Below are 23963 nucleotides of genomic sequence, written 5' to 3' on the forward strand. Positions count from 1 at the left end.
ACACTACCACCAGGCTGTCCCTGGTTGCAGCAGTGACACGATAAACATGGAACAAAAACCCAAGCTCCGAATTTCCGACATTGTGATGTTAAGCAATCCAAGGTGGACAAGGCTTATCAAATGAAAGAAAGATATTATTCAGAGGGGTGAAGATTCAGGTGTGAGTTTCTTCACTTTGTCTCTTCTACAAATTCTTTTTTTTTAAAATTCTATTTCTTCATTTTCTATTTAATGCTGAAGATCTTTGTGCCAATCTCTCTCTGTCTCTCATCCAATATCAATCTAAACTCCTTTCTCTCGCTCTCCCTTTTTGACGAAAGCCTTCGCTTTATTTTTGCACTGTCTCTACTGTATGCTTCCCTGCACAGTTCTACAATCTATTGCCCGGTTTCAATGCCACACGTGATGTGGCAGACATCATTACACATTCTATAAATCATCATCCAGTCATCCTCACACTTATATAAAAATTTATCATCACAATTTTATACAAAAGAAATCAGCAATTTCCACAACTAGAGGATTTTTTTTTCCTTTTCTGTAAAACGAGTATAAAAGATGCACCCATGCCAGGTCGCAGGGTGGCAGAGACTCGCTTGGTCCATTTTTTTCGACCCAGTTCTGTCGGCAGCAGTGAGAAGAAAGAAGGCGAGGGGTTTCTTGAATTGGTCTTCAACCTGCAGTCACCTGGCAAGCTTCTGCAGTTTCAAGAATATGGCACAGAGACACTGGAGTCTGAACGATTCAGACTAGCAGCCAGTGTTCGAGAGGAACAGTTCATCAGATTTTCATAGAGACCATTCCGGACGTTCGTATGAAAACAAATAAGCAAACAAAAACGATGGATGAACGGTAACAATACGTTCCCGCTTCCGATCTCGTTTGGTCATCTCTCTACCCCACTTCTCTCTCTCCCCCGTCACTGCCCCCATAAAACGGCTGCCACCTCCCGTTGCCTATGACCCCGCCCATCTCACATGTGGGGGGTGTTGGAGCCGTCCCTCGAGCTGAGCAAGTCCACCAGGCTGAGGTCCTCCGACATCATCCCGCCGGCCCCGCCCGCCGCCTGGCCGGGCTGGCCCAGGGTGCCCTGGGGGCGGACCATGGCCCCGCCTTGCTGCATCATCATCATCTGTTGCTGCTGTTGTTGTTGAGTTTGTTGCTGCTGCTGCTGAGGGTGGCCCTGTTGCTGCCACTGCATGGGTTGCTGCTGGCCTGGTGGCCCCTGGGAACAAAAAAAAAATCATAACATTGACGGGAAACATAGAGATCTTGGTGTCAAATGCAGCACAAAGATACGTAACTTTTCCTCCCAGCGTGACGGTAACCGAACAGTAACAACAACAATAATTAAAGAATAATGCACCAAGTCACACGACTTTGATGCAGCCTCACACAATGGCAGGGATTCAGTTGAGAGATAATTATGGCAAATCTCTCCCACATGATTCTAAGTCCCCATGACTATACTACAATTTATACTCTAAAGTACATTGCAGGGTGAATACACCACACCACAGAGCTTTTTCCTTTTTTTTTTTTTTATAATAGTGCTATAGCAGCTTAATAGTATTCCCACTTCAAAGATTCCAATTTGTTTGTGTAAATAATATTTCTGAAGAAATCAAATCCATCTGTAGGCTATAGATCAAAATACTACTGGAACTTTCACTGTAAATTCTAGCACAAATTATGAAGTCCTGATCAATGTCTTGTGTGTCATATAAGAACTGTTATGTGACAAAACACTCACAATATGTCTGAGCTGCGGGTTGTTGCTTGCCAGCTGCTGGCTCTGGGCAGGAGTCGGGTGTCGGCCCGCCCCGGCCCCCATGCCTTGCTGTCCCCTGGGCTGGCCCATGTGGGGCATGCGGGGCTGCAGGCCACCAGCGGCACCGGCGCCGGGGGCACCGCCAGCCCCCGCCATTCCCGCCGCGGTGGCCATGCCCGGCGCACCCCCTGCCGCCGCCCCCGGGGCTCCCGGCTGGCTGAACTTGGCCTGGTTGAGTTGGACCTCGAGCTGCTTGGCCGCCTGAAGCTGCTGTGTTAGTTTGTTGATCATGGCCTGGGGGGGGGGGGGGAGATCAAGGACAGTAGAAAGAGAACAGTTTGATAACCACCATGCCTTCATCCTATCTCCTTTGACATTCAGGGGCCTGTTGCATAAATTCTTTTACCTGAGCAATACTCAGGAGGGACTGAAAACTCACATATATGATTTGGCCATTGACTTTAACACAGGACAAAACTCTGTTAGAAACCTGAGTTTTCTCATGTAAAAAGTTTTATGCAACAGGCACCAGGTCATGTCAGTATTCTTGGGAATTCACAAGAATTCAGAAGTACAGTTGAACTTTGCTTTAAAGAGGTCTGACACAAGAAGCCCTCTTTATTACGAGGCGAATTTGCAAGTCCTAATTGGCTTTTATATTTCTTTTTATTTTGTACCCTGTTTGTGAGAAATCTGAGCCCTGTTGTATTTAAGTTAAGATAAAACATAAGTCAGAAAATCAAACATATGTCTCTGAGTACTCAATTCTGATTGGCTAATACCTGACTTACGTTTGACTTTCTGATCTGTTTGATTGCATCTGATTATGCAACAGGGCAATGCTTGTTAGAACAAGGTTCCCCTGCAGTTAAATCTATTTCACAACTACTTGAAAGAGTACACAATGTTAAGGGTAGAAAAAACTAATATCACAAATTTTCTCAGTGAATAAAATACAATCAGTACAAAGTATTGGAGATATAATTGTCATCAGTTATAACTACAGAAACAAAAACACCCCATTTGTTTGTCGTACAACCAAATTAACAGCTACGAGTATGTGTTTAAGTTCTGTTTCATAATGTTTACATAATTCCTATCTCCACTGAAGTGAGTCATCTGCCACACAAAGTAAATATTCAGACATTTCCTTTCACCCTAGTAATTTCTATTTACAGTGAAGTGCATCATTTGCCATCCAAAGACACCTTCAGATCTATCACTATACTTTCCTGACTTTCCTTTCACCATAAATCACAAATATGTATTGACATCATATTTAACCCTTTGGATGATAACTTGTTTTAATGCACAATAGAGGGCGCCATAAAGCAAATGTCTGTATTGTTCTGAAGAGTAACGAAGTGATGAGGTCACAGACTTTTGTTACAGCACGGGGTGGAACCAGGAGCGAGTATAAACACTCGGGCTATGCAGGTGAGGCTGTTTCAAATCAGTTTCCATGGCGATGAATCATTATGACATCACACTTGGGTTCTCTACTGGGGCAATATTCCACCAGCTTGCATCCGTACCAACGGAAACATCGCAAACTTTGATGAACATACAATGTAGACATGATGCCAGTAGAAACAACCCGTTTTCACAGCCAAAAATCATCACACGCCGAGCATCCATTAATGAAGATGGAGATGTCCCAGCGCAAACTCTTTCGGAGAAGTCGCGGCGTAATCACAACCACGTCTGCAGCGAGTGATCGGCAGGTGTGTTAGACCTGCAGAGCCCCCTCCTTCCCTCTTCATCTCTTCCTTCTCCTCTGACAATCCAAAATATCACAAATATTTGGAAGTTTGTCTTTGGAAAAAGAGAGAAGGGGCCAAATGTCACAAGACAGTGAATTATCACAAAAAACATCTGGGCCAAAGTTTGTGGGTAACCTACAGAAAAATGTCATCAGAAAATATCGCCAGAAAATTGCAGACCCACAATGTGATTTTTCCTATTAAACTCCATGCAAAGTTTGGCATTTTGCAGTGAAAAAAGCTCACTTCAGTAAAATCATGATATTTGTTATGTGTCTTCCATGCGACGTTTGGACTCCCCCACGATTTAATTCACCCATGATTCAATGGGTTCATTGCAGTTATGATATCTTATGAGAACAGACCGAGGAGCACCAATGAAGTCGAGGTATCAAGAAAAAACAAAAATCAGATCAAAGACCAGTTTGGCGTCAGCAGAGATTATCTCCTGCCTGCCCAGCTCCCATCGGTATATGACGTAATTGTTCACCAAGCCAATGTCGAGATATGCATTTCAGCTGATAAAAAAAGGCCATGGAAAAAAAAGTCAGAAAAACTTGCTTATGACCTATACATAAAAACTGCCATCACAGCAAATTGGAGACAGACAGACAGACAGACACTCGGATAAACAGATGGCCGGATGGATGAATAGAAGGACAGACTGATAAACCGACCTATTTATATATGTGTATGTTGTGAGTATGGAAATTGATGAGATAGGAGTATGTATGTATGAAATGAATGGGCGCATTGCTGCAGTGCAATTGGACTTTGAGTTGCCATGGAGACGATGGAAATCTGGCGTAATAGAATGAGAAGTGAGACCAAGGCAATGTGTCAGAATGATTTGATTACAATTGATGCATCGGTGGTAGATATTAATATTTCATGAGCGCATGCACATATTATGGTCATTAGTATTCCCAGCTCTTCCCATCGCTGCGACACTCTCGCGCGCCTGGGATGCTGCGCCCTCTCAGACATATAAAATGCTCCCATCTACGTTCGGCACAGGGAGGGGCAGATTAAAGTAGAGCCGGTGTCTTAGCCACGCCTTGTCTATATCACATTGTTTCACCTTGCCAGGGTACCAGATGCCAGCCCTAGGGGTCTATGTATCAAGGGTTTATTGCCATTTGGTCTAATATCAAATGGTCTGCTTTCCAGTTCATCCAACACAACTACGGCTAAACTCATTCGGTCTAATATCAATTTCCTCTAACTCCCATTTCGTCTAATCCTCACTTGGTCTAATGTCCAGTTTGGCTTATTATCATATCGTCTAATGACCAGATGGTCGAATTGCAATTTTGACTCCTTGGATTTTTTTTTGCCATTTTGTCTCATAAACTTTGGGTATTAGATGAAATGGGCAAGGCCCATCTGGAAGTAGACTAACTGGTAATGAGGCTAAGTGGCAATTGGACTAAATGGTCATTAGACGAATTTGTTATTTTAAATTTTTCTTCTTATTTTAAATCTGGGTCTCTAATGAAAGATCAACCTTTCCATTTGATCTTAGACTTCTTCCTAAGACCAACTTGAAAAAGGTTACGCTCTGATTCTGAATGGGTCATGTGCTGGCTAATACAGGTTCCTGTAATTCACAGTGGTGTAGCTATTAGGAACCCAATTCTGATTCCCCAGGCCCTGGTTGGAAACACCTGTTTTATGAGACTACACACGGCAAGCAACTTTGATGACCTGCAACCTTTAGGCGCAGGCTGCCGTCACGACGACTGACTGATGGGAAAAAACATAAAGATTCATTCTTACAGGCACATTGGTGGTTCTATGCAACTGTAAAAGCAGTTGCATACCACAAGCAATATTCCTATATTTTGAGCAATATTTTCATTGAGCAGATTTGTTTTACAAATGACATTAACGCCACTCGCCAGTTAGTGTTAAAGGGTGTTTACTGTCGATATCCAAACAAACTACCGATATGGTTAACAGACACAACCTCAAGGGCATAGGTGTAATGACAAGTGTTGGTGAGTATTGCACAGGATGTTTTCTCGGGCAAACTGGTGGGGTCAAATAGGGCAGAGGGTGACTTAGAGGTCTTTAAGGGGCATAAGGGGCAAAAGAATAAAATAAAGATTTCGCAGGGCAACACCCCCCCCCCCCCCCCCCCCCCCCCCAATGCTCTTCATGTCTCACGAACCAAAGAATTCAGAAGATTGTTTCGGATACGGACCGTGCTCAAGACGAGGGGGAAACTTACGCGATTGGCCTGCCTCTCCTGATCTATCTGCTTCTTGGAGAAGGAACCTTTTCTGGAAGTGGGAGGCGGCTGCTGGGGCGGAGCTTGTTGCTGGTGCTGCTCGTGGGTGGGGGGGGGGGGGGGGGGAGTACAGTGATAGAGACCAGGTAATGAGAGGGAGAGAGGAGGAGGAGGGGGTGGAGAGATAAAGAGGAGGAGGAGGAAGGGGAGGAGGAGGAAGAGGAAGAGGAAGAGGAAGGGAAAGTAAGGATGAGGAGGAGGGGGATGAGGAAGAAGAGCAAGAGGAAAATTAAGAGGAAGAGGAGGAGGAGGAGGAGGAGAAGATGGAGGCAAGGAAGAGGAGGAGGAAGTGGAGGAAGAGAAAGAGGAGGTAGAGGAGGAAGAGAAAGAGGAACCGGAGGAAGGAGAAGAGGAGGAGGAGGAGGGAGGAGAAGAGCAGGAAGAGAAGGTGGAAGCGAAGGAAGAGGAAGAGGAGAAGAGGAAGAAGGCAAGGAAGAGGACAGGAAGGAGGAGGAGGAAGAGAAGGAAGAGAAAGAGGAAGAAGAGGAGGAGGAGGAGAAAGAAGAGGATGATGAAGAAGAAGAGAAAGGGGAAGATGAAGAGAAAGAGGGGAAAGAGGGGAAGGAGATGAGGGAGGAAGAGGAAGAAGCAGAGGATGGGGAAGAAGAGAAGAAGGAAGAGAAAGAGGAGGAAGGAGGTGAAGAAGAGGAGAAGGAAAAGAGGAAGAGGAGAAAGAGGAGGAAGTAGAGAGAGGAAACACGGAGGAAAAGGAGGAGGAAGAAGGAAAGAAGGAGGAGGCGTGGGGTCCGTTGAGTTTGGGAGTTATTGGATGAGATGGACACACACGTGAGTGAAAGAGATGAAGTGAAAGATAAATATTTGAGCATGAATGAGATGATAGTGATGTGTGAGGATAGAGGGAGTTTGGGGAAGCAAATGACAGAAAAGGTAGAGAAAGAGGAAAAATTATGAAAATTTTTGGAATGTATGCAGAAAAACAAGAGGAAACAGGTACATGACCAAACATATCATGACGGAATAAAGAAAGAGCGAGAGAGAGAAAGAAAGAAAGAAAGACAGAAAGAAGAAGCAAGAAAGAGATAAGATTGACAGAAGGACATGACAGACAGAAAGAGAGTGATATTGCATGGAACGCACAACAATGGATGGGAGCAGGACCACAATAACATAAACATATTAGTTTAAAACAAAACAAAAACACCATTCAAGTAGAAGGGAGAGAGCAGAACCATATAACATATAAAAAGAAAGATAGAAAGAGAGAGAGAGACAGAGGAATAGTAAGTATACAGAAAGAAAAGTTGCAGAAATTTGGGCAGAGTGAGGAAAGGGATCAGAAATAATGAGCAAGAAAAAAAAAAGGAAAAAATGTTAATGAAATGAGGACACCACAAATGGCGTAAGTGTGTTTACCTTTTGCACATTAAAGTTTTTAGAATATCAAATTTAGCAATCTGCTGAGGAGATATCCTACGAAAAGGTGACTTTGATACTTTCAGTGCGTTCAAAGAAACACACACTAATAAGCTTCAGTGGATAGGATTTTAAAAAATATTTAAAAAATGTGAAATGTTGACATTTCACAAGTCTCTATGAAAGAGCCATATCTGTCACCACGACATGTAAATATTTGCAAATTATATCTATGTAATGGGGGGTGTTGTTGTAAATGGTGAATCCCTTAAAAAACAACAAAACATACCTTCCAAGTTCCAGCCCATAAGAAGGATGTAAGATGATGAAATTGTTATCTATTTATCTATCTATCACTATTTTATATTCTATATATTATTATTATTATTTTTTGAATGATAACGTCACTGTCAATGTTTGGTGGAAAACCTGGGAAAGAAAGATTCTTTGATTTTCCTTTAAGGAGTGATTATAATCACATTTTTACTGTTTGATTTGTTAAATCTTATGATGGTGAACTCAAATCAAGATATGGGGTGGAGTTTATCTTTTTACTCCTATTGACACTATCTATGAGCTTAGATTCTGAATGTTAAAGAGTGGGAGAGTAAATTAGCAATTATCTATTTCAGGAAATTCAGCTTAAAAAAAGAATGCCTCTGGCAACACTTCATGGCAGAGGCACAAGAATGCCTGAAGTATACTTTTACTCTTGGTATCTTTTCCATTTTTTTCTTCTCTGAAAACTTAGCATTCATTAGTGACAATAATATTCTTTCCTCAACAGTAAGTGCCTGTTTATTTATGACATGCCCGTGTGTGATTAGCTGGATTATTGTTTTAGAAGCATTTATTCAATTTTCTTTATCTTGAATACAGGAAAGCGTTTTGAAGATCTTATCTTATAAACTCTATTAGCCTTATGTGAAATTAAAACAAAGACATGCATTTGTGGAGCAACATACATATATTCTTGGCTAGACGTTAAACACAGAATTTAGGAGAAGTCCAGAATTTGGAGTGTTAAGTAGAAAAGGTGAAACTAAGTCAGAAAACAGCCCCTGATGAAGTTTAGGTGATTCCACTCTAAAGACAAAAACTTCCCACATACTGCAAAAGTGGAATTTTTCACACATTTTATGCAATTAGAAACCAACACGAAAATTAAAGCACACAAATATATTTTTTGCTTGTCGTATGTACATGTACCACTATTGGATGTCCTGATTCATCGGAATTAAAAGCATGCAAAATTCATCTTACCCGGCCCAGCAGGAAAAAATTACTTGCAGTAAATGGTAATTATGATCAAAGAAAGCTAAAAAGAGGATGAATAGGCAATAGTTACCCATGATTATAACAGCAAACCATGTTAAAAAAAGAGGCCAATTCTAGTTAACCATTTGTGTGCTCTGTGTGCTGAGTGACACAGAAAACCCCATAGCAATGTATACATGCTGTCTAAAGTCCTTTTGGCACAGAAAGAGCTAATGTGGGACACCACATCTCAGCCGTGATCTGGCAAAACTATGTATCTCCTTTGAAGCGATTTCGAGATATTCACATTTTAAGTTTAAACGCCTGCCGTTTAAACATAGAGTAATTTACATAACTTAGAATTGTGTTCTATAATTAAAAGGAAACTTTTATGTTTTATCTAACTCAAAATACATGAACATTGCCACATATTTAAGTTTATTAAAAGATATGTAGTTCTGCCTGATCATGAGAATCCCATAGATTGTGTACAAATACGACACGCGTGTACAGATCGGAGCTAGATTTAACCCAAAACCTTGATATTTGAGAATTTTATTGCAAAAATGACAAAGAGTTATAACATCATATTTTAACACATTAAGCATGATGTTAAGAAAAACTCAATAAGCCAAAAAACAAAAAATGTCAAAAAATCAAGATACGTAGTCCTGCCAAATCACGGCCGATCTGCCAACCCTTAAATAAAAACCTCTAAAAATTGAAATACAAGGATGAATAAATCTTCTTCTTTCTGGGGACAAAAAAAAAGAGAGAATATTTCTATTCCAAAGAAATACATGTAGTTGGCAGTTAACCCTAACTTACCTGGGCTATTTAGCGAGATTGAATTCCGGGGGGCGGAATCTCGGCTGTTTATCGCGCGATTGCCGCAAAATTTTGCATGAACATAAAGCCGGATGTAATCTACATGACTGTTAGGTTAAATTTTCAAGAAATTTGCATTTTCTATTTTAAATTAATTAATTAATTATGCAAATATATGCAAAAAACCTCATTTTCGTCTGTAATTGGCTTATAAAAGCTTATGGAATGCTGATTTTTGGTGCAAATATTCCTATTGACATTCTGAACATTTGTGCATAAAAAAGAATTCAGTATCGAAACTAATTTCTTATGTTTTTTATTGTTTTATCAATTTTTTATGTATTTCTTTGTTTTTTCGAACTTTTTTTTCCAGCAGAATTTGTCATACACATTTTTTGAAGCATAATTATACTAAAATGAATTGATTTCAGCCATTAAAATCAAAAATATGAATTTTTATATGAATTAGTTGAAAAAACACAATTTGTATTGACTTTGTACACAAAATCAGTTTTTTGAGCAATTCTGGGGTTGACGAAAATTTTTTGAAGGGGCGTTGCTTCGGAACAGTATGCCCGGGCCCGACAAATTTGGTCTCAAAAGTTGCGCGAGATTTGAAAGTAAAAAGTCAGCGAGTGGCGCGGTCAAAAAATTTTGCGCGCCGGAATGATCATGGAATTCGTTGAGGGGGGGCCATTATGGCCCCCCCCCCCCCCTCCAGGTACAATAAGTTAGGGTTAAGGGAAAAGTTGAAAACACCAACTGAAGTATGTAAAGCCCAACCCTTCACAATGATGGTGTGGAATTAGATCATTATTTTCCTGTCGATGCCAGGTTTAACAGATGATGTGCGTGAGTGAAACCTTCATGCAATTTCCACAGAGAAATTCAGTGATACGCATATTGATACATGAGATATTATTTACAGTACATATCGAAATAAGGTTTTCCATAATATAGATCCCAATGTGAGGCTTCGCCCATTCTAAAAATGTTACAGAGGTGCGAGTGGGCAAGCAAGTTCTGTTAACAAGATTCAAACCTTGCGCGTCAGCCCCAAACAATTTTCTCAAGCAGGCCAAAGTGCAAGGTTTTTTTATGTGAGTGACTTTTACGCTGAAGTGGTATGAAGCTAGCTGCTTGATGGATATTTGCTCGACAGCATAAGAGATGTAAGAATGACAGTTAACAAGTTGCTGGTCTGAAAAGCGGAGCAGGTTTACGCTTACAATGCAGTGCATATATGCTCTTTCTTTTCTTTTCTTTTTGTGCCTATCTTTGAGAAATCACAGCATAATTTTTCAAATTAGTTACTTTAAGAAAAATCACATTTTATCAATCTAAAGGGGTGCATCACTGGTGTACAGTCAAACCTGCCTTAGCGGCCACCTCTCTATAGCGGCCACCTGTCTATAGCGGCCACTGAAAAATCCCCCCGAGAGAAAAGCAATGTTAAAGACCCTGTGTATAGCGTCCACCTGTCTAACGCGGCCAGCGGCCACAAATTTTGTTTCCCGTGGTAGATTTTAACCTGTCTATAGCGGCCCAAAACTCGATGGAGCCGTAGCCGAGCCGATAATTCAGCGTGTTTTTCTGCTTGTTAGCCGTGCCAGTCATTCCTGGGCAACGTTCAGTGATCACCATCGTTGCATTCATCACTTATTCAGTCACAATAATGCACTTTCTTCATGACTGTGCACATGCTACATGTACTGTGCAACAATTTCATAAACACTGGTATTGTTCTATGTATGATACACACATGTGCATACGTACACACATACATGTACATGTAAGTATATATATGTATATCTAACAAAAAAATACTCACACAAGATACCTATAACTAATATTTTCCTTATCACAATAATATACGTTCAGTTCTGTTCAGCACCCTTTCAAGTCCATCGATCAGCAACAGAATATCAACGATACTAAAAAAGTAATGTAATCATTTAATGTAATCATTCACAGCATTCAGCAATAAAATGCAAGCACAATGCAGATTGTGCCACTCTTGCCGGTGCGCTGAATATGCGACTGATATCAGTCCAGCTTGCAGCTAGTATTTTTTGGATAAATTCATGAAGGTGAGGTTGTGTGAAACTGTTATTCATGAGTCAGATTTTATAGCTGAATGATGGGGGGGGGGGGGGGGGCATGGGGCATGGCACTGCACACATCCTTCCAAACACACACACAAAATGAGCTTCTTTCTGTCATATGATGTGGGGGAGGAGGAAAACTTCCAAAAGCATGGACAGTTGTGATATCCTTTTTTTTTTTTTGGGGGGGGGGGGGGAGGGGGGAATTTGTCTGTTTTTTCTTGTTTGTTTGTTTGGGTTTATCTGTTCATACAGGGGAAAGGAAATGAGAAACAACAGCAGTAGGCACCAACTTCTTATCACTGATCCTCTTTTGCCCAGAGTTCTCACGCCACTGGACACACAGGCAGTATTTACCACGACCGTGTCCAAAGTGCGCAATGAAAGAAATGGTCGTTGACTTTGAAGCTGAAATAATATCTATACTCCTGTATCTGGATGATACCTTCAACTTTGGTGCTGGTACCCGCCAATGCTACCATCCACTGACCAGCCTACCATCTCCATACAACGCTGTGATGAAATCCACCGAGTTAGTACAGTGAGGGCATTCAAAAGCCCAGCAACATGCTCATCTGAACAGATAGACCTTTGACCATGTACAAGACACAGCTATATGGCGGCAGCAACACGAGAATCTAAAGGGATCTTCCCCTCGCCATAGTACAGAGTGTGCTTAAACCCAAAATGTAAAGAAAATTTCATCACGTATACGACTTGCTGAGCAAACAGAAGTGGACCCTCCGAAGTTCACCTCTTTGCCTAAAAAAGTTTGAACACTGAGGGCACTTTTGCCATAAGTAGGTGTCCAGATTGTCCCATGATACACCTCCACAGCAAAATGAAACAACATCTGCCATGCAATGTGGCTGGTAGAGCACACACACGACACAAGACAAGTGACGCTACATCGGTGGCAATGTAAATGCCACTAAATCCTTATTAGCCTCCAGACGCTTCATCCTGCCAGGGAATATGATCCACATGGTCCTTATCATCCTGAGTTATGTAATAACTGAATTTTCAAACATGTGTTACTATTCATTGATCTGTAGATGTATGTAATTTGTGTGGAAAACTTGAAGGCATAATTCACTGTTTGCAGATGAAACAAAAACCCAGCATTAGTGCTTTATATAGTTCTAAAATGTGAGTTAGGGATAGAAATAACCCCTGTAAAAATTTGAATCGGTAAAATCGATGTTAAGTATCAAATATACAAAATGCGAACAATAGTTATAATAAAAATGTTTCCATACTAAACCGTCTACAGTTACAGTTTACTGAGAAAAATACAGATATCTCCTTACATTTTAGGCTTTATCGTGAAAATTGTACATGACACGATGTTTTGTGGTACAACAGACCTACATATATGCATTAAATGTCATATCTTGAAAATTTTTAAATCACTGTTCCCAAAGGTAAACAGGACCTTTATTGAATGGAGTAACCATTGACTAGATTCATGTTCATACGACTATTCTCAGTAGCATCACCACTACTACTATCCCTACTTCTGTCATCATTAGAATAAAAAAGGTATTCAGGGATCAAATCATGACAACATTTAGCGTCATTTGATGACAAGACATGGTTCTCACCTGCACTTGCTGGGCCTGCCCTGCCCCGCTAGACACCCCTGCGTAGCTGGTGGCGGTCTGCTGAGCCGGACTGGCCTGCGCCTGCGACTGCTGGGTCTGGGCCTGGGCTGCCTTCTGTCGAGCTGCCGCCGCTGCAGCTGCAGCGGCCGCGGCGGCCGAGGCAGCAGCCGCTGCGGCCGTCTGGGCCTGGCTTTGCTGCTGGGGTGTCTGCTGCTGTTGCTGCTGTTGCTGCTGCTGCTGTTGTTGTTGTTGCTGGTTCTAGAATGAAAAAGCCGAGAACATGAATGAACCAGGGATGCCCACATCAAAATCAGGTCAATTCCTATGAACAAATCGGGAAGATACCAGTGTAAAACATGAAACTCAACAGGCTAGAATAATATTTGAAACAAAGAGCCTTTCTAATTCTATTGTGAGGACATAAGAAGAGAGATTTGAAGTTCTCAGAGATCCTCCTACAGTATGAGGGCAACTTGGCAGCTCTGCCTGCACTAAATATTTTCCTAATTTCTGTTGATCCTTCTTTTGAACAATTAATGTGCTTTGTTCAGCAATTGGCGCACATGCTGAATTGCTCTTCTTTGCTGATTGACACTGATGCCAGGGAAATTAATTGCTAACAAATTCAGATCATCCAATCCCCCTAATCCCCACTGCGCTTTCATGGACTGCCCATTGATACTGAGGTACATTGCTACACCTGAGTGGGCTGGTTAACTTAACAGCTAGGTTGAGTTTGGATGGCTTACTCGATGCTGATGAAAAGGCTTGGCACATTTAGGGCTACAGTGTAGAGTTTGGGGGACGTACTGGATGTATCATATGTGACCGTGCATCACAAAACCAACAAAAAGTTGCCACACATGGATTTTTAGTTAAGGGCAGATTCTGAATGAGCAGACTCTAGGCTTTAAAATGATGTATAGCTCAATTCAAATGGACTCCCCTAAACCTATCTAAATATTGGACAGAAAGCAGACACACTCTGGAAAAGTGTGAACCAAGAAAAGAGGCTCTGAAGTACAGGTTCTATCTGTCTATTTAAGCACTTTACCAAACCGTGCTTTACCAAACCGTGCTAGCTGTGTGATGAATGGGACAAAAAACAGGATGTAAACCACTGGGGTAACAGCAATGAAGAGATTACCAGATTAAGTTGAAATTCAGCATGCTCTATAAACACATCCTGTCCATGATAAATGCCATCTTTCAATGCAGTAGCCTCATCCTTTCAAAAGTTATTCGAGTTTAAAGTGAAGAGTGTGCAAAGGATTTTCAAGAACTGAAAAGGGGCATCTAAGATAAACCTGATCACACTACTCTACCAAAAAACGGGGTTGTAGAAAAACTGCTGAAAACCCACTTTCCCATTCAATTTATGATCCTAAATCCAAGAATAATGTAGAAGAAGAATAGCTCCTTCAGAAAATATGGGGGAAAACTAAAAATTGACTCGGTTGACCCGTTTCACCATTTTTGAGTCCTCACGTAAAATCAAGGGGTGTGATTTTTTTCTTTGTTTTGTGATGCATGGTCACATATGATATCAGACTGCTGAATCGAGGCAGCAGGAGGCCACACCTGCTCCTGGTTCTTCTTGTGCTTGGTGACGAGGGCCCTGAACGTGTTGACGAAGGCGGCCTGGTCGTTGGGTATCAGTCCCACAAACTGGTGTTTCTGCTGGGAGTACAGCAAGATCAGCACACGGATGCTAGAGGGACCCTCGGTAGGGAAGTGCACGCAGCCAGCCTGGTTCGATGGTTTGTGGGGGGAAGGGAGATTGTAAAAGAAGGTAAAATGAGAACACAAAGACAGAGAGACAGATACGACAAACATACTTATAAAATGGGCTTTAGAATCTCTGTAATCTGGGCCCTGTTTCATAAAACTTGTTATCAGTGACAAGTTGTCATACTTGTGACAAGCTACTGAAATCCTTGCATCTGATTGGCTGAAAGTAAATTTGTCATAGAAATGTGGCAGTTGTCACTGATAACAATTTTTATGAAACGGGCTCCTGATTGCTAAATTGTCATGCACTGATTTTTACTGATCCACACTGAGCCATGTGGCCGGCAAAATCTGAACGCATGGCTCAAATCTTGTATAGTGTAGTAGGTGTACCGGACGCATGATGGGGAAAAGTGGTTGTATTTCATGAATTTACGGGCCCATTTTATACCACAAATGATGCACAGGCCTATTTCATGGATCAGTGAGAATTGGATGCTCTCATTTAACTTTGGATCAGTCTAAAACCCACGAGTGCAGCTCGTGGGTTTAAACAGTTCCAAAGTTAAACTCGCGCATCCAATTCTCATCAATCCACTCTGTCCTGTGCATCATTTGTATAATGTACCTTCACACGACTAAATTCAAGACCATCTTAATAGTGCTAAATAAACATGAGGAAAACCATGATCGATATGATCCCTTTAAGCTTGATTACATCTGCCTCATAATGAAAAAGGAAGGAAACTTCATTTTGGTCAACTCTACTGGTCTATGGTAATGTAAAGAGAAAAGAAGGTGAAGAAGAAGATGATGATGAAGAAGAAGAGGAAGAAGAAGAAAAATAAAAGTGGTAATTGTGGCTGTAGTTTAGAGGTAGGAGTAGCCAAGCGAATGACATTTAGAGTTCCCTGAAACACAGTACAACCTCCAGAGGTCATGCTGTGTTTACCTCAGACACCTGGGACTTTAAATGGACAAAGCACAAGCCTGACCTCCAGATGTTGGGCTGTGTTTATCCCAGACAAGGGAACTCTAAATGGTTGTAGGGTAGACACGGCACAAACTTTCAGTGACCAGGGCCCTGTTTTATGAAGACTTCCAAGTCTATGGCAGCCTGTGTGGTAAGGGAATTTACAATCGATTATATCTTTGATAAAACGGGGCCCTGTACAGGGATCTCGCCAGCGTATATCACCCTTGTCGGCCCCGACAAGCGTGCGGTTTGAAGAAGCAATTGCCGACAAGGGTAAAACTTGCCGACAAGGGTAACACCACGCGTGAACTTGCCGACAAGGGTAACTTGCTTGACGAGCTAAGTTCGGACCAATTTCTCGCCTTTTTCAGTCTTTATTATCTGGCTAGAAAAGAAGCTAGATGTTGAAAGCAGCAGCAGTTTACATACTTATACAAGTGCAAAAATTTACCCACGCAGTCATCGCACCTATCACAACAACGCGGCTCAACAGAGCGACGTACTAGCTGATACCAGGGAGGTCTCACCTCCCTGCTGATACACACCACATCACACACTTGCTCACTCACATGCGCTCTGATTTGGGATCCACACACACATGCACAAGCACCCAGCCGGCCACTTACAGCCGCCTGTGCGTGTACAACGGTACAGTGTATTGTGAGAGGGAGAGAGAGGACGGAAAGAGAGGGTTGGAGGCCGAAGGAGGCTGAGGAAGGCTGACACGTGCTCGCTTGTTGTCACGCTTGTTGTCGGGTTACGCAAAAACAAACGATATGAAATGCATGCCCCCCTCCGCCAAAGGTTGTATTTTTTTTTTTTCTTGGCTGCTTTGGTTTGTTTGTTAGTTTGTCTGCCTGTCTGTCTCTTTTTTCGCAAAATAAGTCAAAATTTGGGAACAGATTTAGGATGAAATTTTCAGGAACAGTTGGTTGGAAAAATGGAAGATTAAACGAGAACTTACCGTTTGAAGTTTAATATTAATTTTATGAGTAATTGGAGGGTGAGATTACGTCATATATGAGATCCCGCTAGTGCGCGCGCCACTCAATATTAGAAGCAAGAATGTGACCACTGATGTAGGAAGATAACGAGAGATTAAGTTACCGTTTGAAATTTGGGGGAGGGTGAGGTGGGACGTAATCTCACCCTCCAATTACTCATAAAATTAATATTAAACTTCAAACGGTAAGTTCTCGTTTAATCTTCCATTTTATATCGTAATTTCGTGAGAGATTACGTCATATATGAGATTTCAAAGCCAGTGGTTACATTCTCGAGGCAACCCCCCCGAAAAGGGGTAGGAAGCATACCTTACAAGAGGTTCCATTGCAAATCTCATTCAGGTTGAATGCTGCAGAGATATTGTGTCTCCAAGAGTTCACAAGTTCAGGCAGTTCAAGACATGTCTGCCCAAATCTTAGGGCTTCACAGTCTATTTTTTGATAATTGTTTCTACAAAGGTTTTCTCAGCAGGACAGGGCTTGTTGTAGTACTTGCGAAAGGTTCTTTCGTTGGCCCAACCGGCTTGCGCAAGTATTTTAGATACTGGGAAATTTCCCTTATTGGCTGCGGAGGTAGACGCTGCCCGAGTAGAGTGCGCCTTGTAGATCTCTGTATCAATACCCGCAGCCTCCAAAACCTCCTTAATCCAGCGAGCGATTGTTTGAGATGATACCCTGTGATACGGTTTCTTGTAGCTAACAAAAAGGTACCGTTCACTAGCTCTGATTCTGCGGGTCCTGCTGATGTATTCCTGCAAGTACCTGACTACACAAAGTCTCCTGTCTGGCGGGTATGCCTGGAGCTTGACACTGTGTGAGTAATTTCCAGGCTTGCTCTGTTTTAGGAGATCATGAAGGTGAAAGGTGACTGCATTATCTCTTAACACCATACCATCCAAGCTTAGATAGTGTAATGATTGAATCCTTTGTGCTGAGATTAATGCAATAATCACACACAATTTAAGCGTCAATTTTTTCAGGTCCAAAATGTGCGCTGGGGACCAAGAACGAAGAAAATTGAAAACAAGGTTAACGTCCCACATTTCCATGTATCTAGGCTTGGGTGGGCGTAGCTGAAAGACTCCCTTCATAAACCTCTGGATAAAGGGATGGTTTCCAACTGTAAACATAGTATCTCGAAGAATCACAAATGAAGATAGAGCACTCCGTGCTAAGTTTATGACACTGTAACCTGCCCCTTTATCGAAGAAAATGTCACTCAGGAATTCCAGGATAGCTTGAACATCCGAGTACAAGTAGTTGCTGCATTTTTTGTCACAAAATGCTTTCCATTTGTTTATGTACACTGCATACTGTTTTTTAGTCCCTTTTCTCCAAGAGGAGGCCATTACAGCAGTTATACGTGCATTCAATCCCGCATCTCTGAAGGGCTTGCACAGAACCTGCAAGCAAGAAGATCAATCTGAGTGTTTAGTGGGTGAGGAGTGTTAGAAACTGTCAATGTTAGTAAGGATTCACTCCTATGAATAACAAGTGGTTCCTCATTCATCATCCTGTTTAGGAGAGGAAACCATGGCTGGCTTGGCCATTTTGGGACTACTAGTATCCCAGTTGCATTATCAGATTTGATTTTTTGAATGCACTTAGCAACTAAGCAGAAAGGAGGAAATGCGTAAAAGTACCACTTTCCCCAATCGAGAGTAAAGGCATCAACAGCCTTGGCATGTGGGTCGGGCAACCATGTGACATAGTTCTCTACCTGCTTGTTATAAGTCTGGAGGCAAATAGGTCTATTTCTGGTGTCCCAAAACGTGAAGTTATTTCTTGGAAAACTGTGCGGTCAAGCATCCATTCTGTGCGGTCATTGAAAATTCTAGACATGCGGTCTGCCTCCACATTCAGCTTTCCTGGCAAGTGTGCTGCAGTGACCCAAATTTTACGAGTTTCGCACCACTGCCAAATCTCTCGGGCTGCCCGATCACAGTCAAGGGATTTAATGCCTCCCATGTTGTTAATGTACGCAACAGCAGTACTGTTATCTAGCCGTAACAAAACATGAATGTTTTGTGAATTAGAACAGAAGGACTTGAGTCCCATGCCAGCAGCCAGGGTCTCCAGATAATTAATCTTATTCTCCCTGGCTTTTTGCAGCTCGTCTTCATTCCATCTACCCCCTGTATGGGTGGTATGATCAGATGCCCCCCAGCCTTTGCCACTGGCATCCGTGCACAATTCGAGCATAGGTTTAGGGTGTCGTAAGGGTGAGAAAGTAGACTGCACATTGTCTGTCCACCATTGCAGCTCTTGTTTTGCTTCCAAAGATAGGCTCATTTTTCTGTCAAAATGCCCCTTATTCATTTTGAGTGCTTTGATTTTGTCCCTTTCTAAAGCCCTGTAATAGAGCTGTCCATACTGGACTGCGGGAAATGATGCTACCATTTTCCCGATAATTCTAGCCACCTGCCTGATACTGGGGTTTGCCATTTGCATAAGTTCATTGCACAAGGACTGTATTTCCTCTGATTTGTTATCAGGCAGTCGAATTGTCATGGCCTGAGTATTGAGAATGAAACCAAGAAATTGTATTTCTTGAGTGGGGCATAGTACTGATTTTTCTGGGTGTACCAAGAACCCAAGTTGTGCAAGGATGCTAGTGGTTTCAAAAACCGTGTGCAATGTTTGATTCTCACTTTCTCCAATAATGAGTACATCGTCAAGGTATCCAATTACTACATGCCCTTGCTCTCTCAGTAATGTAAATACAGGTTTCAGTAGTTTAGTGAATAACCTTGGCGCCGTGCTCAGGCCATTAGGCAGTACTTTGAATTGCCAAAGTTGATTTTTCCAGGAGAACTTTAAGAACTTCCTGTGTGTTGGGTGCACAGGTACTGTATAGTACGCGTCCCGAAGGTCGACTGAAGCTAAGAAGCTATTTTCTGAAATGAGTTCAATAGCAGTATGGATATTTTCCATCTTAAAATGCTGGTACTGGAGATATTTGTTGAGATCAGACAGGTCTAGGATAACGCGTGTACCCCCGTCTTTTTTAGGCCGTGTAAAAATATTAGACACGAATTCTCCAGTTTCCATCTGGCACGGTTCGATTACTCCCTTGTCATGGAGTTTAGAAATTTCAAGATCAATATCAGCCTCTTCGGCTTTATTACACCGAAAAAGGTAAGGGGGTTTAGTTCTAGATGGTGCACCCATCTCTTTACTGAATTCAAGCCTGTAGCCACTTACAGCATTTAGCACATGTGGGTCTGAAGTAATTTTGCGCCACTTTGGGAGGAATTGCTTCAGTCGACCTCCTACCATAGGTTCTACATTATTATGACATAGCTTTGCATAATCACTAGAATCAGATGTCATGTTTACCTCGTCAGTTGAACTGGAGGTTATCGTGCTCTCTTCATCCCTGAGCCCTGCTTGCTGCCGCAGTGCGGTTGGTGCTGGCTGGGATGTGTGAAGGTGTGGGGAGCCGACGGCTTCCCCCTCCCCTTGGGGCGCTGGCCTAAAAAAGCATGGCTGGTAGCTCCAGTCCACGGTCCTTTTGCACCTGTAGGCCTAGTGACATCACTTGTACTTGCACGAGAAGTAGTCCAGCCCGCGTCGCGGTACTGTTGGGGCAAATTTGAGCTTCCTGATGTAATCTTGCTCCTGCCCTTGCCATATGCACTCCTGCCATAGTCATATGGGCTGAAACGCTGCTTTTTGTATTGTCTGCTATGCTCACTCCTGAGGACACCCTCAGTTGCTTTTTGTTCATCTCTTATGTCTTTCATTTGCCTTCCCAGGTCGTCACCAAAAAGGAATTTGGAGACCGGGGTAGAGGGCTTGCAGAGATGCTGGAATTGATAACCAATGTCTGGTTTCATGAATTCCTTACGCAAGGAATTTAGCTCGAAATTCGCACTGCACAGAAGTGCTAGTGCATCTTGTTGCTGTTCAGTGATATCCTGTGCCGACACTGTATGTATGTAGGCATTGATGCCTCTCGTGAGATTCTTTTGGAGTCTCTGAAATTTGAGGTCTCGTGTCTTTGAAAAGGCAGGTAGCCCATTCCAGATTCTTTGGTTGACTTTCGGCACATCCACCAGCTCACAGTTGCTGGGAATGGGGTATTTAGTGATCGTTTCATCTACCACTTTGGGCTCGAGCTGGTGGGTCAGAAGGTAGGCTGTAGACTTAGCAATTTCTGGGTCAATGGGGGAACCAACTTCCTCAGCCACAGCAAATTTGGCTGCAATGTTTGGCACTTTCTCCACTACAGAAGGGGGAACTTCGCCTTCTTCAATATCAAATTTGTCATCACGACTATCCCCTTGACCTGGTTGGATAATCACAGAGTTTTCATCCATATCTCGGCCCAGAAATGGTGCCGCATATTCATCATCATAATGGCAGTCAGTATCTGCCGAGTCTGAAGGGGAGTATTCAGAACGAGTCCTGATACTCTTTCCATTGCCACCGCCTTCACGGGCTGGTGTCTGCTTTGCCGACTGTGCCTCCACAAATTGAACAACCACAGTTAATTGGCCTTCAAGCTTGCCGAGTCTATCTTCCAAAGTTGAAACTTTAGAGGCCAGTTTGGCAGGTGGTTTCACTGTTTTGTTTGCACCGGTACTACCGCTAGGGTTAGCACTGCTTGTTGTAGTAGTACTATTACTAGTACCTGCCTTGCCGGCTCTAGTAGGCGTTTTACCTTTGGCTGTCGCAGTTTTCTGCTTGCACTCTTGTGCGTGCTGGTCTCCGCGACCCCCGCCGGTGGCTGCCGGGGACGCGACTGCTGTCAGCAGCGGTGGTGCGGCTGCGCCGCCCACGTTTGGAACGTTGGTCGAAGACATAAATTCCGTTGCTGTTCAGCTGAAGAATGATCGTTAAAACCAGAAAAAACCTGGCAAAACCTCCCGTAGAGGTAACTTTCGCTATTACGTCGATCCAACTCGAACGAAAACTTGAATATTCAAGTGCAATTCCGGCGAATTTTCCGAGCACAGAAATTCGCGTGTTAGCAAGATGGCGGCGACTAACGAATTGAGTGGCGCGCGCACTAGCGGGATCTCATATATGACGTAATCTCTCACGAAATTACGATATAAAATGGCGCAATGAACAGATGATTAAATTTTGATAGTGAGCAGGATTTATAATACCACCGAAATTCACCGCCAGGATCCAGGATCTTTAGACTTTGTTTCGTATATTTGAAAGGATTCGTATCAATTCTTTAGGAAGCTGGCCATCGGCAATGACGCAAAATTAGATGCGTTCAAAGCATTGCCGCAGAGAGAAAATTAACTCCATTTTTCGTTTAAAAAAGAAAAGAAAAAAGAACTTGCGATGGAGTAAGCAAATGCAAATTGTTATTTAGGTTTTGGTAGTTTCAGTGGGTTATTTTTTTTTTTTAATCTAAAAAGCCATGCGTTCCATTTTAGCCTTTTCAATTTCTATGGATTTGTAAACGTCATTCGTGAATATTCCATTTTCCTTCTCCGGGCCGAAATTTATAGTAATTCTGTCATGATGGTCTTTCAAGTTCAACGTATACGTAATGCTCCACGTGCTTCTGGCTTGGGTTTGTTAAAAGGTGGGTTAGGGGGCCTTCACGGGCAGAAAATAAATGATGATCATTCATCAATGTTCCCAGTTGGTTTACATGCTATGTACACGCTGTTTACGACCACTGAAGCAAGGTGGCAGTACGCGCGACATTCTTTATCTGACACCTGGCTTTCGTGGAAATTTCATGGAAATTTCCACAAGCCATGATATCAAGTTTCCCCACTGCTTGAGGTCGTGCTTTTTTTTATTCTTCATTACGAACATCAATTTGTTCAACTTGAAAAGTGTAGATAATTTGCTTTGAGGACGTGTTTCTTTCTTCTTCTTTTTTTTTTTTCATTGCAGCATCGGTAACATTTTGTTTTGTTCATCGTCCCTGCATGGCAGGGGTTCATGGGAGGAGAACGATAGGAATGACTGGGGAGAAAATAAACTGAAAGAAGGAAGCATCTTTTGAGCGAGCTGTCTTTGTTTTTCTCTACACCAGCATCAGTTATCGCCGCCAAGATTCATTTTTTTTTTCGTTACTCCGACAGATTAATGATAAAATGATGCTAGATTCTTTATTCTGAAGGTTCGTTAATCCAAAAATGATTAAGAAAAAATGTCCGTTCATTTCACGACGAAATCAGTTTTGTTATTTCGAACGTTCTGCCAGTGAAATTTCGGAATAAAACGACGGCACAAAACAGCGTGTTTTCGTACTCTAAGGGTCTGTTATTCCGACAGAAGTAGTAATGATGAAATAATAAATTGTAGATTCTTTGTTCTGAAGGTTCGTTAACCGAAAATTGAATAAAGAAAAATGTCCGTAAATTTCAAAACGAAATCAGTACGTCATTTCAAACGTTTTGCCAGTGAAATTTGGGAATAAAACGACTGCCCCAAAACACTCAGTTGCAGTTTTCTTACTCTGAGGGTTCGTTACTCCGACAGATTAATGATAAAATAATGCTAGATTCCCTATTCTGAAGGTTCGTTAATCCAAAAAATGATTAAGAAAAAATGTCCGTTCATTTCACAACGAAATCAGTTTTGTTATTTCGAACGTTTCTGTCAGTGAAATTTCGGAATAAAACGACGGCACAAAACAGCGTGTTTTCGTACTCTATAAGGGTCTGTTATTCCGACAGAAGTAGTAATGATGAAATAATAATAGATTCTTTATTCTGAAGGTTCGTTATAAACCAAAAATTGAATAAAGAAAAATGTCCGTAAATTTCAAAACGAAATCAGTACGTCATTTAAAACGTTTTGCCAGTGAAATTTGGAATAAAACTGCCCAAAAAACAGTTGCACTTTTCTTACTCTTAGGGTTCGTTACTCCGACAGATAAATGAAAAAATAATGCTATATTCCTTATTCTGAAGGTTCGTTAATCCAAAAATGATTTTAAAAAATGTCCGTTCATTTCACAACGAAATCAGTTTTGTTATTTCGAACGTTTCCGTCAGTGAAATTTCAGAATAAAACGACGGCCCCAAAACGGTTACAGTTTTCTTTTACTCTGAAGGTTCGTTACTGCGAAAGAATAACGATATAATACTTTAGATTCTTAATTCTGAACGATCGTTAATCGGAAAACGATAAAGAAGAAATGAAAACGGTTACAGTTTTCTTACCCTCAGGGTTCGTTACTCCGAAAGAATAATGGCAAAATAATACTCTACATTCTTAATTCTGAATGACCGTTAATAGAAAAATTATAAAGGAGAAAATATTCGTTTATAT

The 23963-nt window shown here is 41.9% G+C and overlaps 1 protein-coding gene across 1 annotated transcript in view; it reads right to left on the reverse strand.

Moving 5' to 3' along the window:
* Positions 1 to 351: 351 nt before the first annotated feature.
* LOC139709363 (uncharacterized) overlaps positions 352 to 23963 on the reverse strand; it is a 46401-nt gene continuing 22789 nt past the window's right edge. Inside the window, exons 9-12 of the mRNA XM_071621320.1 lie at positions 14577 to 14744; positions 12996 to 13253; positions 1754 to 2065; positions 352 to 1225 (exon numbers count right to left, since the gene is read on the reverse strand). Coding sequence (XP_071477421.1) covers positions 974 to 1225; positions 1754 to 2065; positions 12996 to 13253; positions 14577 to 14744 — 990 coding nt within the window. The 3' untranslated portion in view covers positions 352 to 973. The remainder of the gene's footprint in view (positions 1226 to 1753; positions 2066 to 12995; positions 13254 to 14576; positions 14745 to 23963) is intronic.

This window comes from Diadema antillarum, unplaced genomic scaffold (assembly GCF_040938485.1).
Source record: "Diadema antillarum isolate AM-2024a unplaced genomic scaffold, OU_Dant_1.0 seq00001427_RagTag, whole genome shotgun sequence".
NCBI classification, from domain to species: Eukaryota; Metazoa; Echinodermata; class Echinoidea; order Diadematoida; family Diadematidae; genus Diadema; species Diadema antillarum.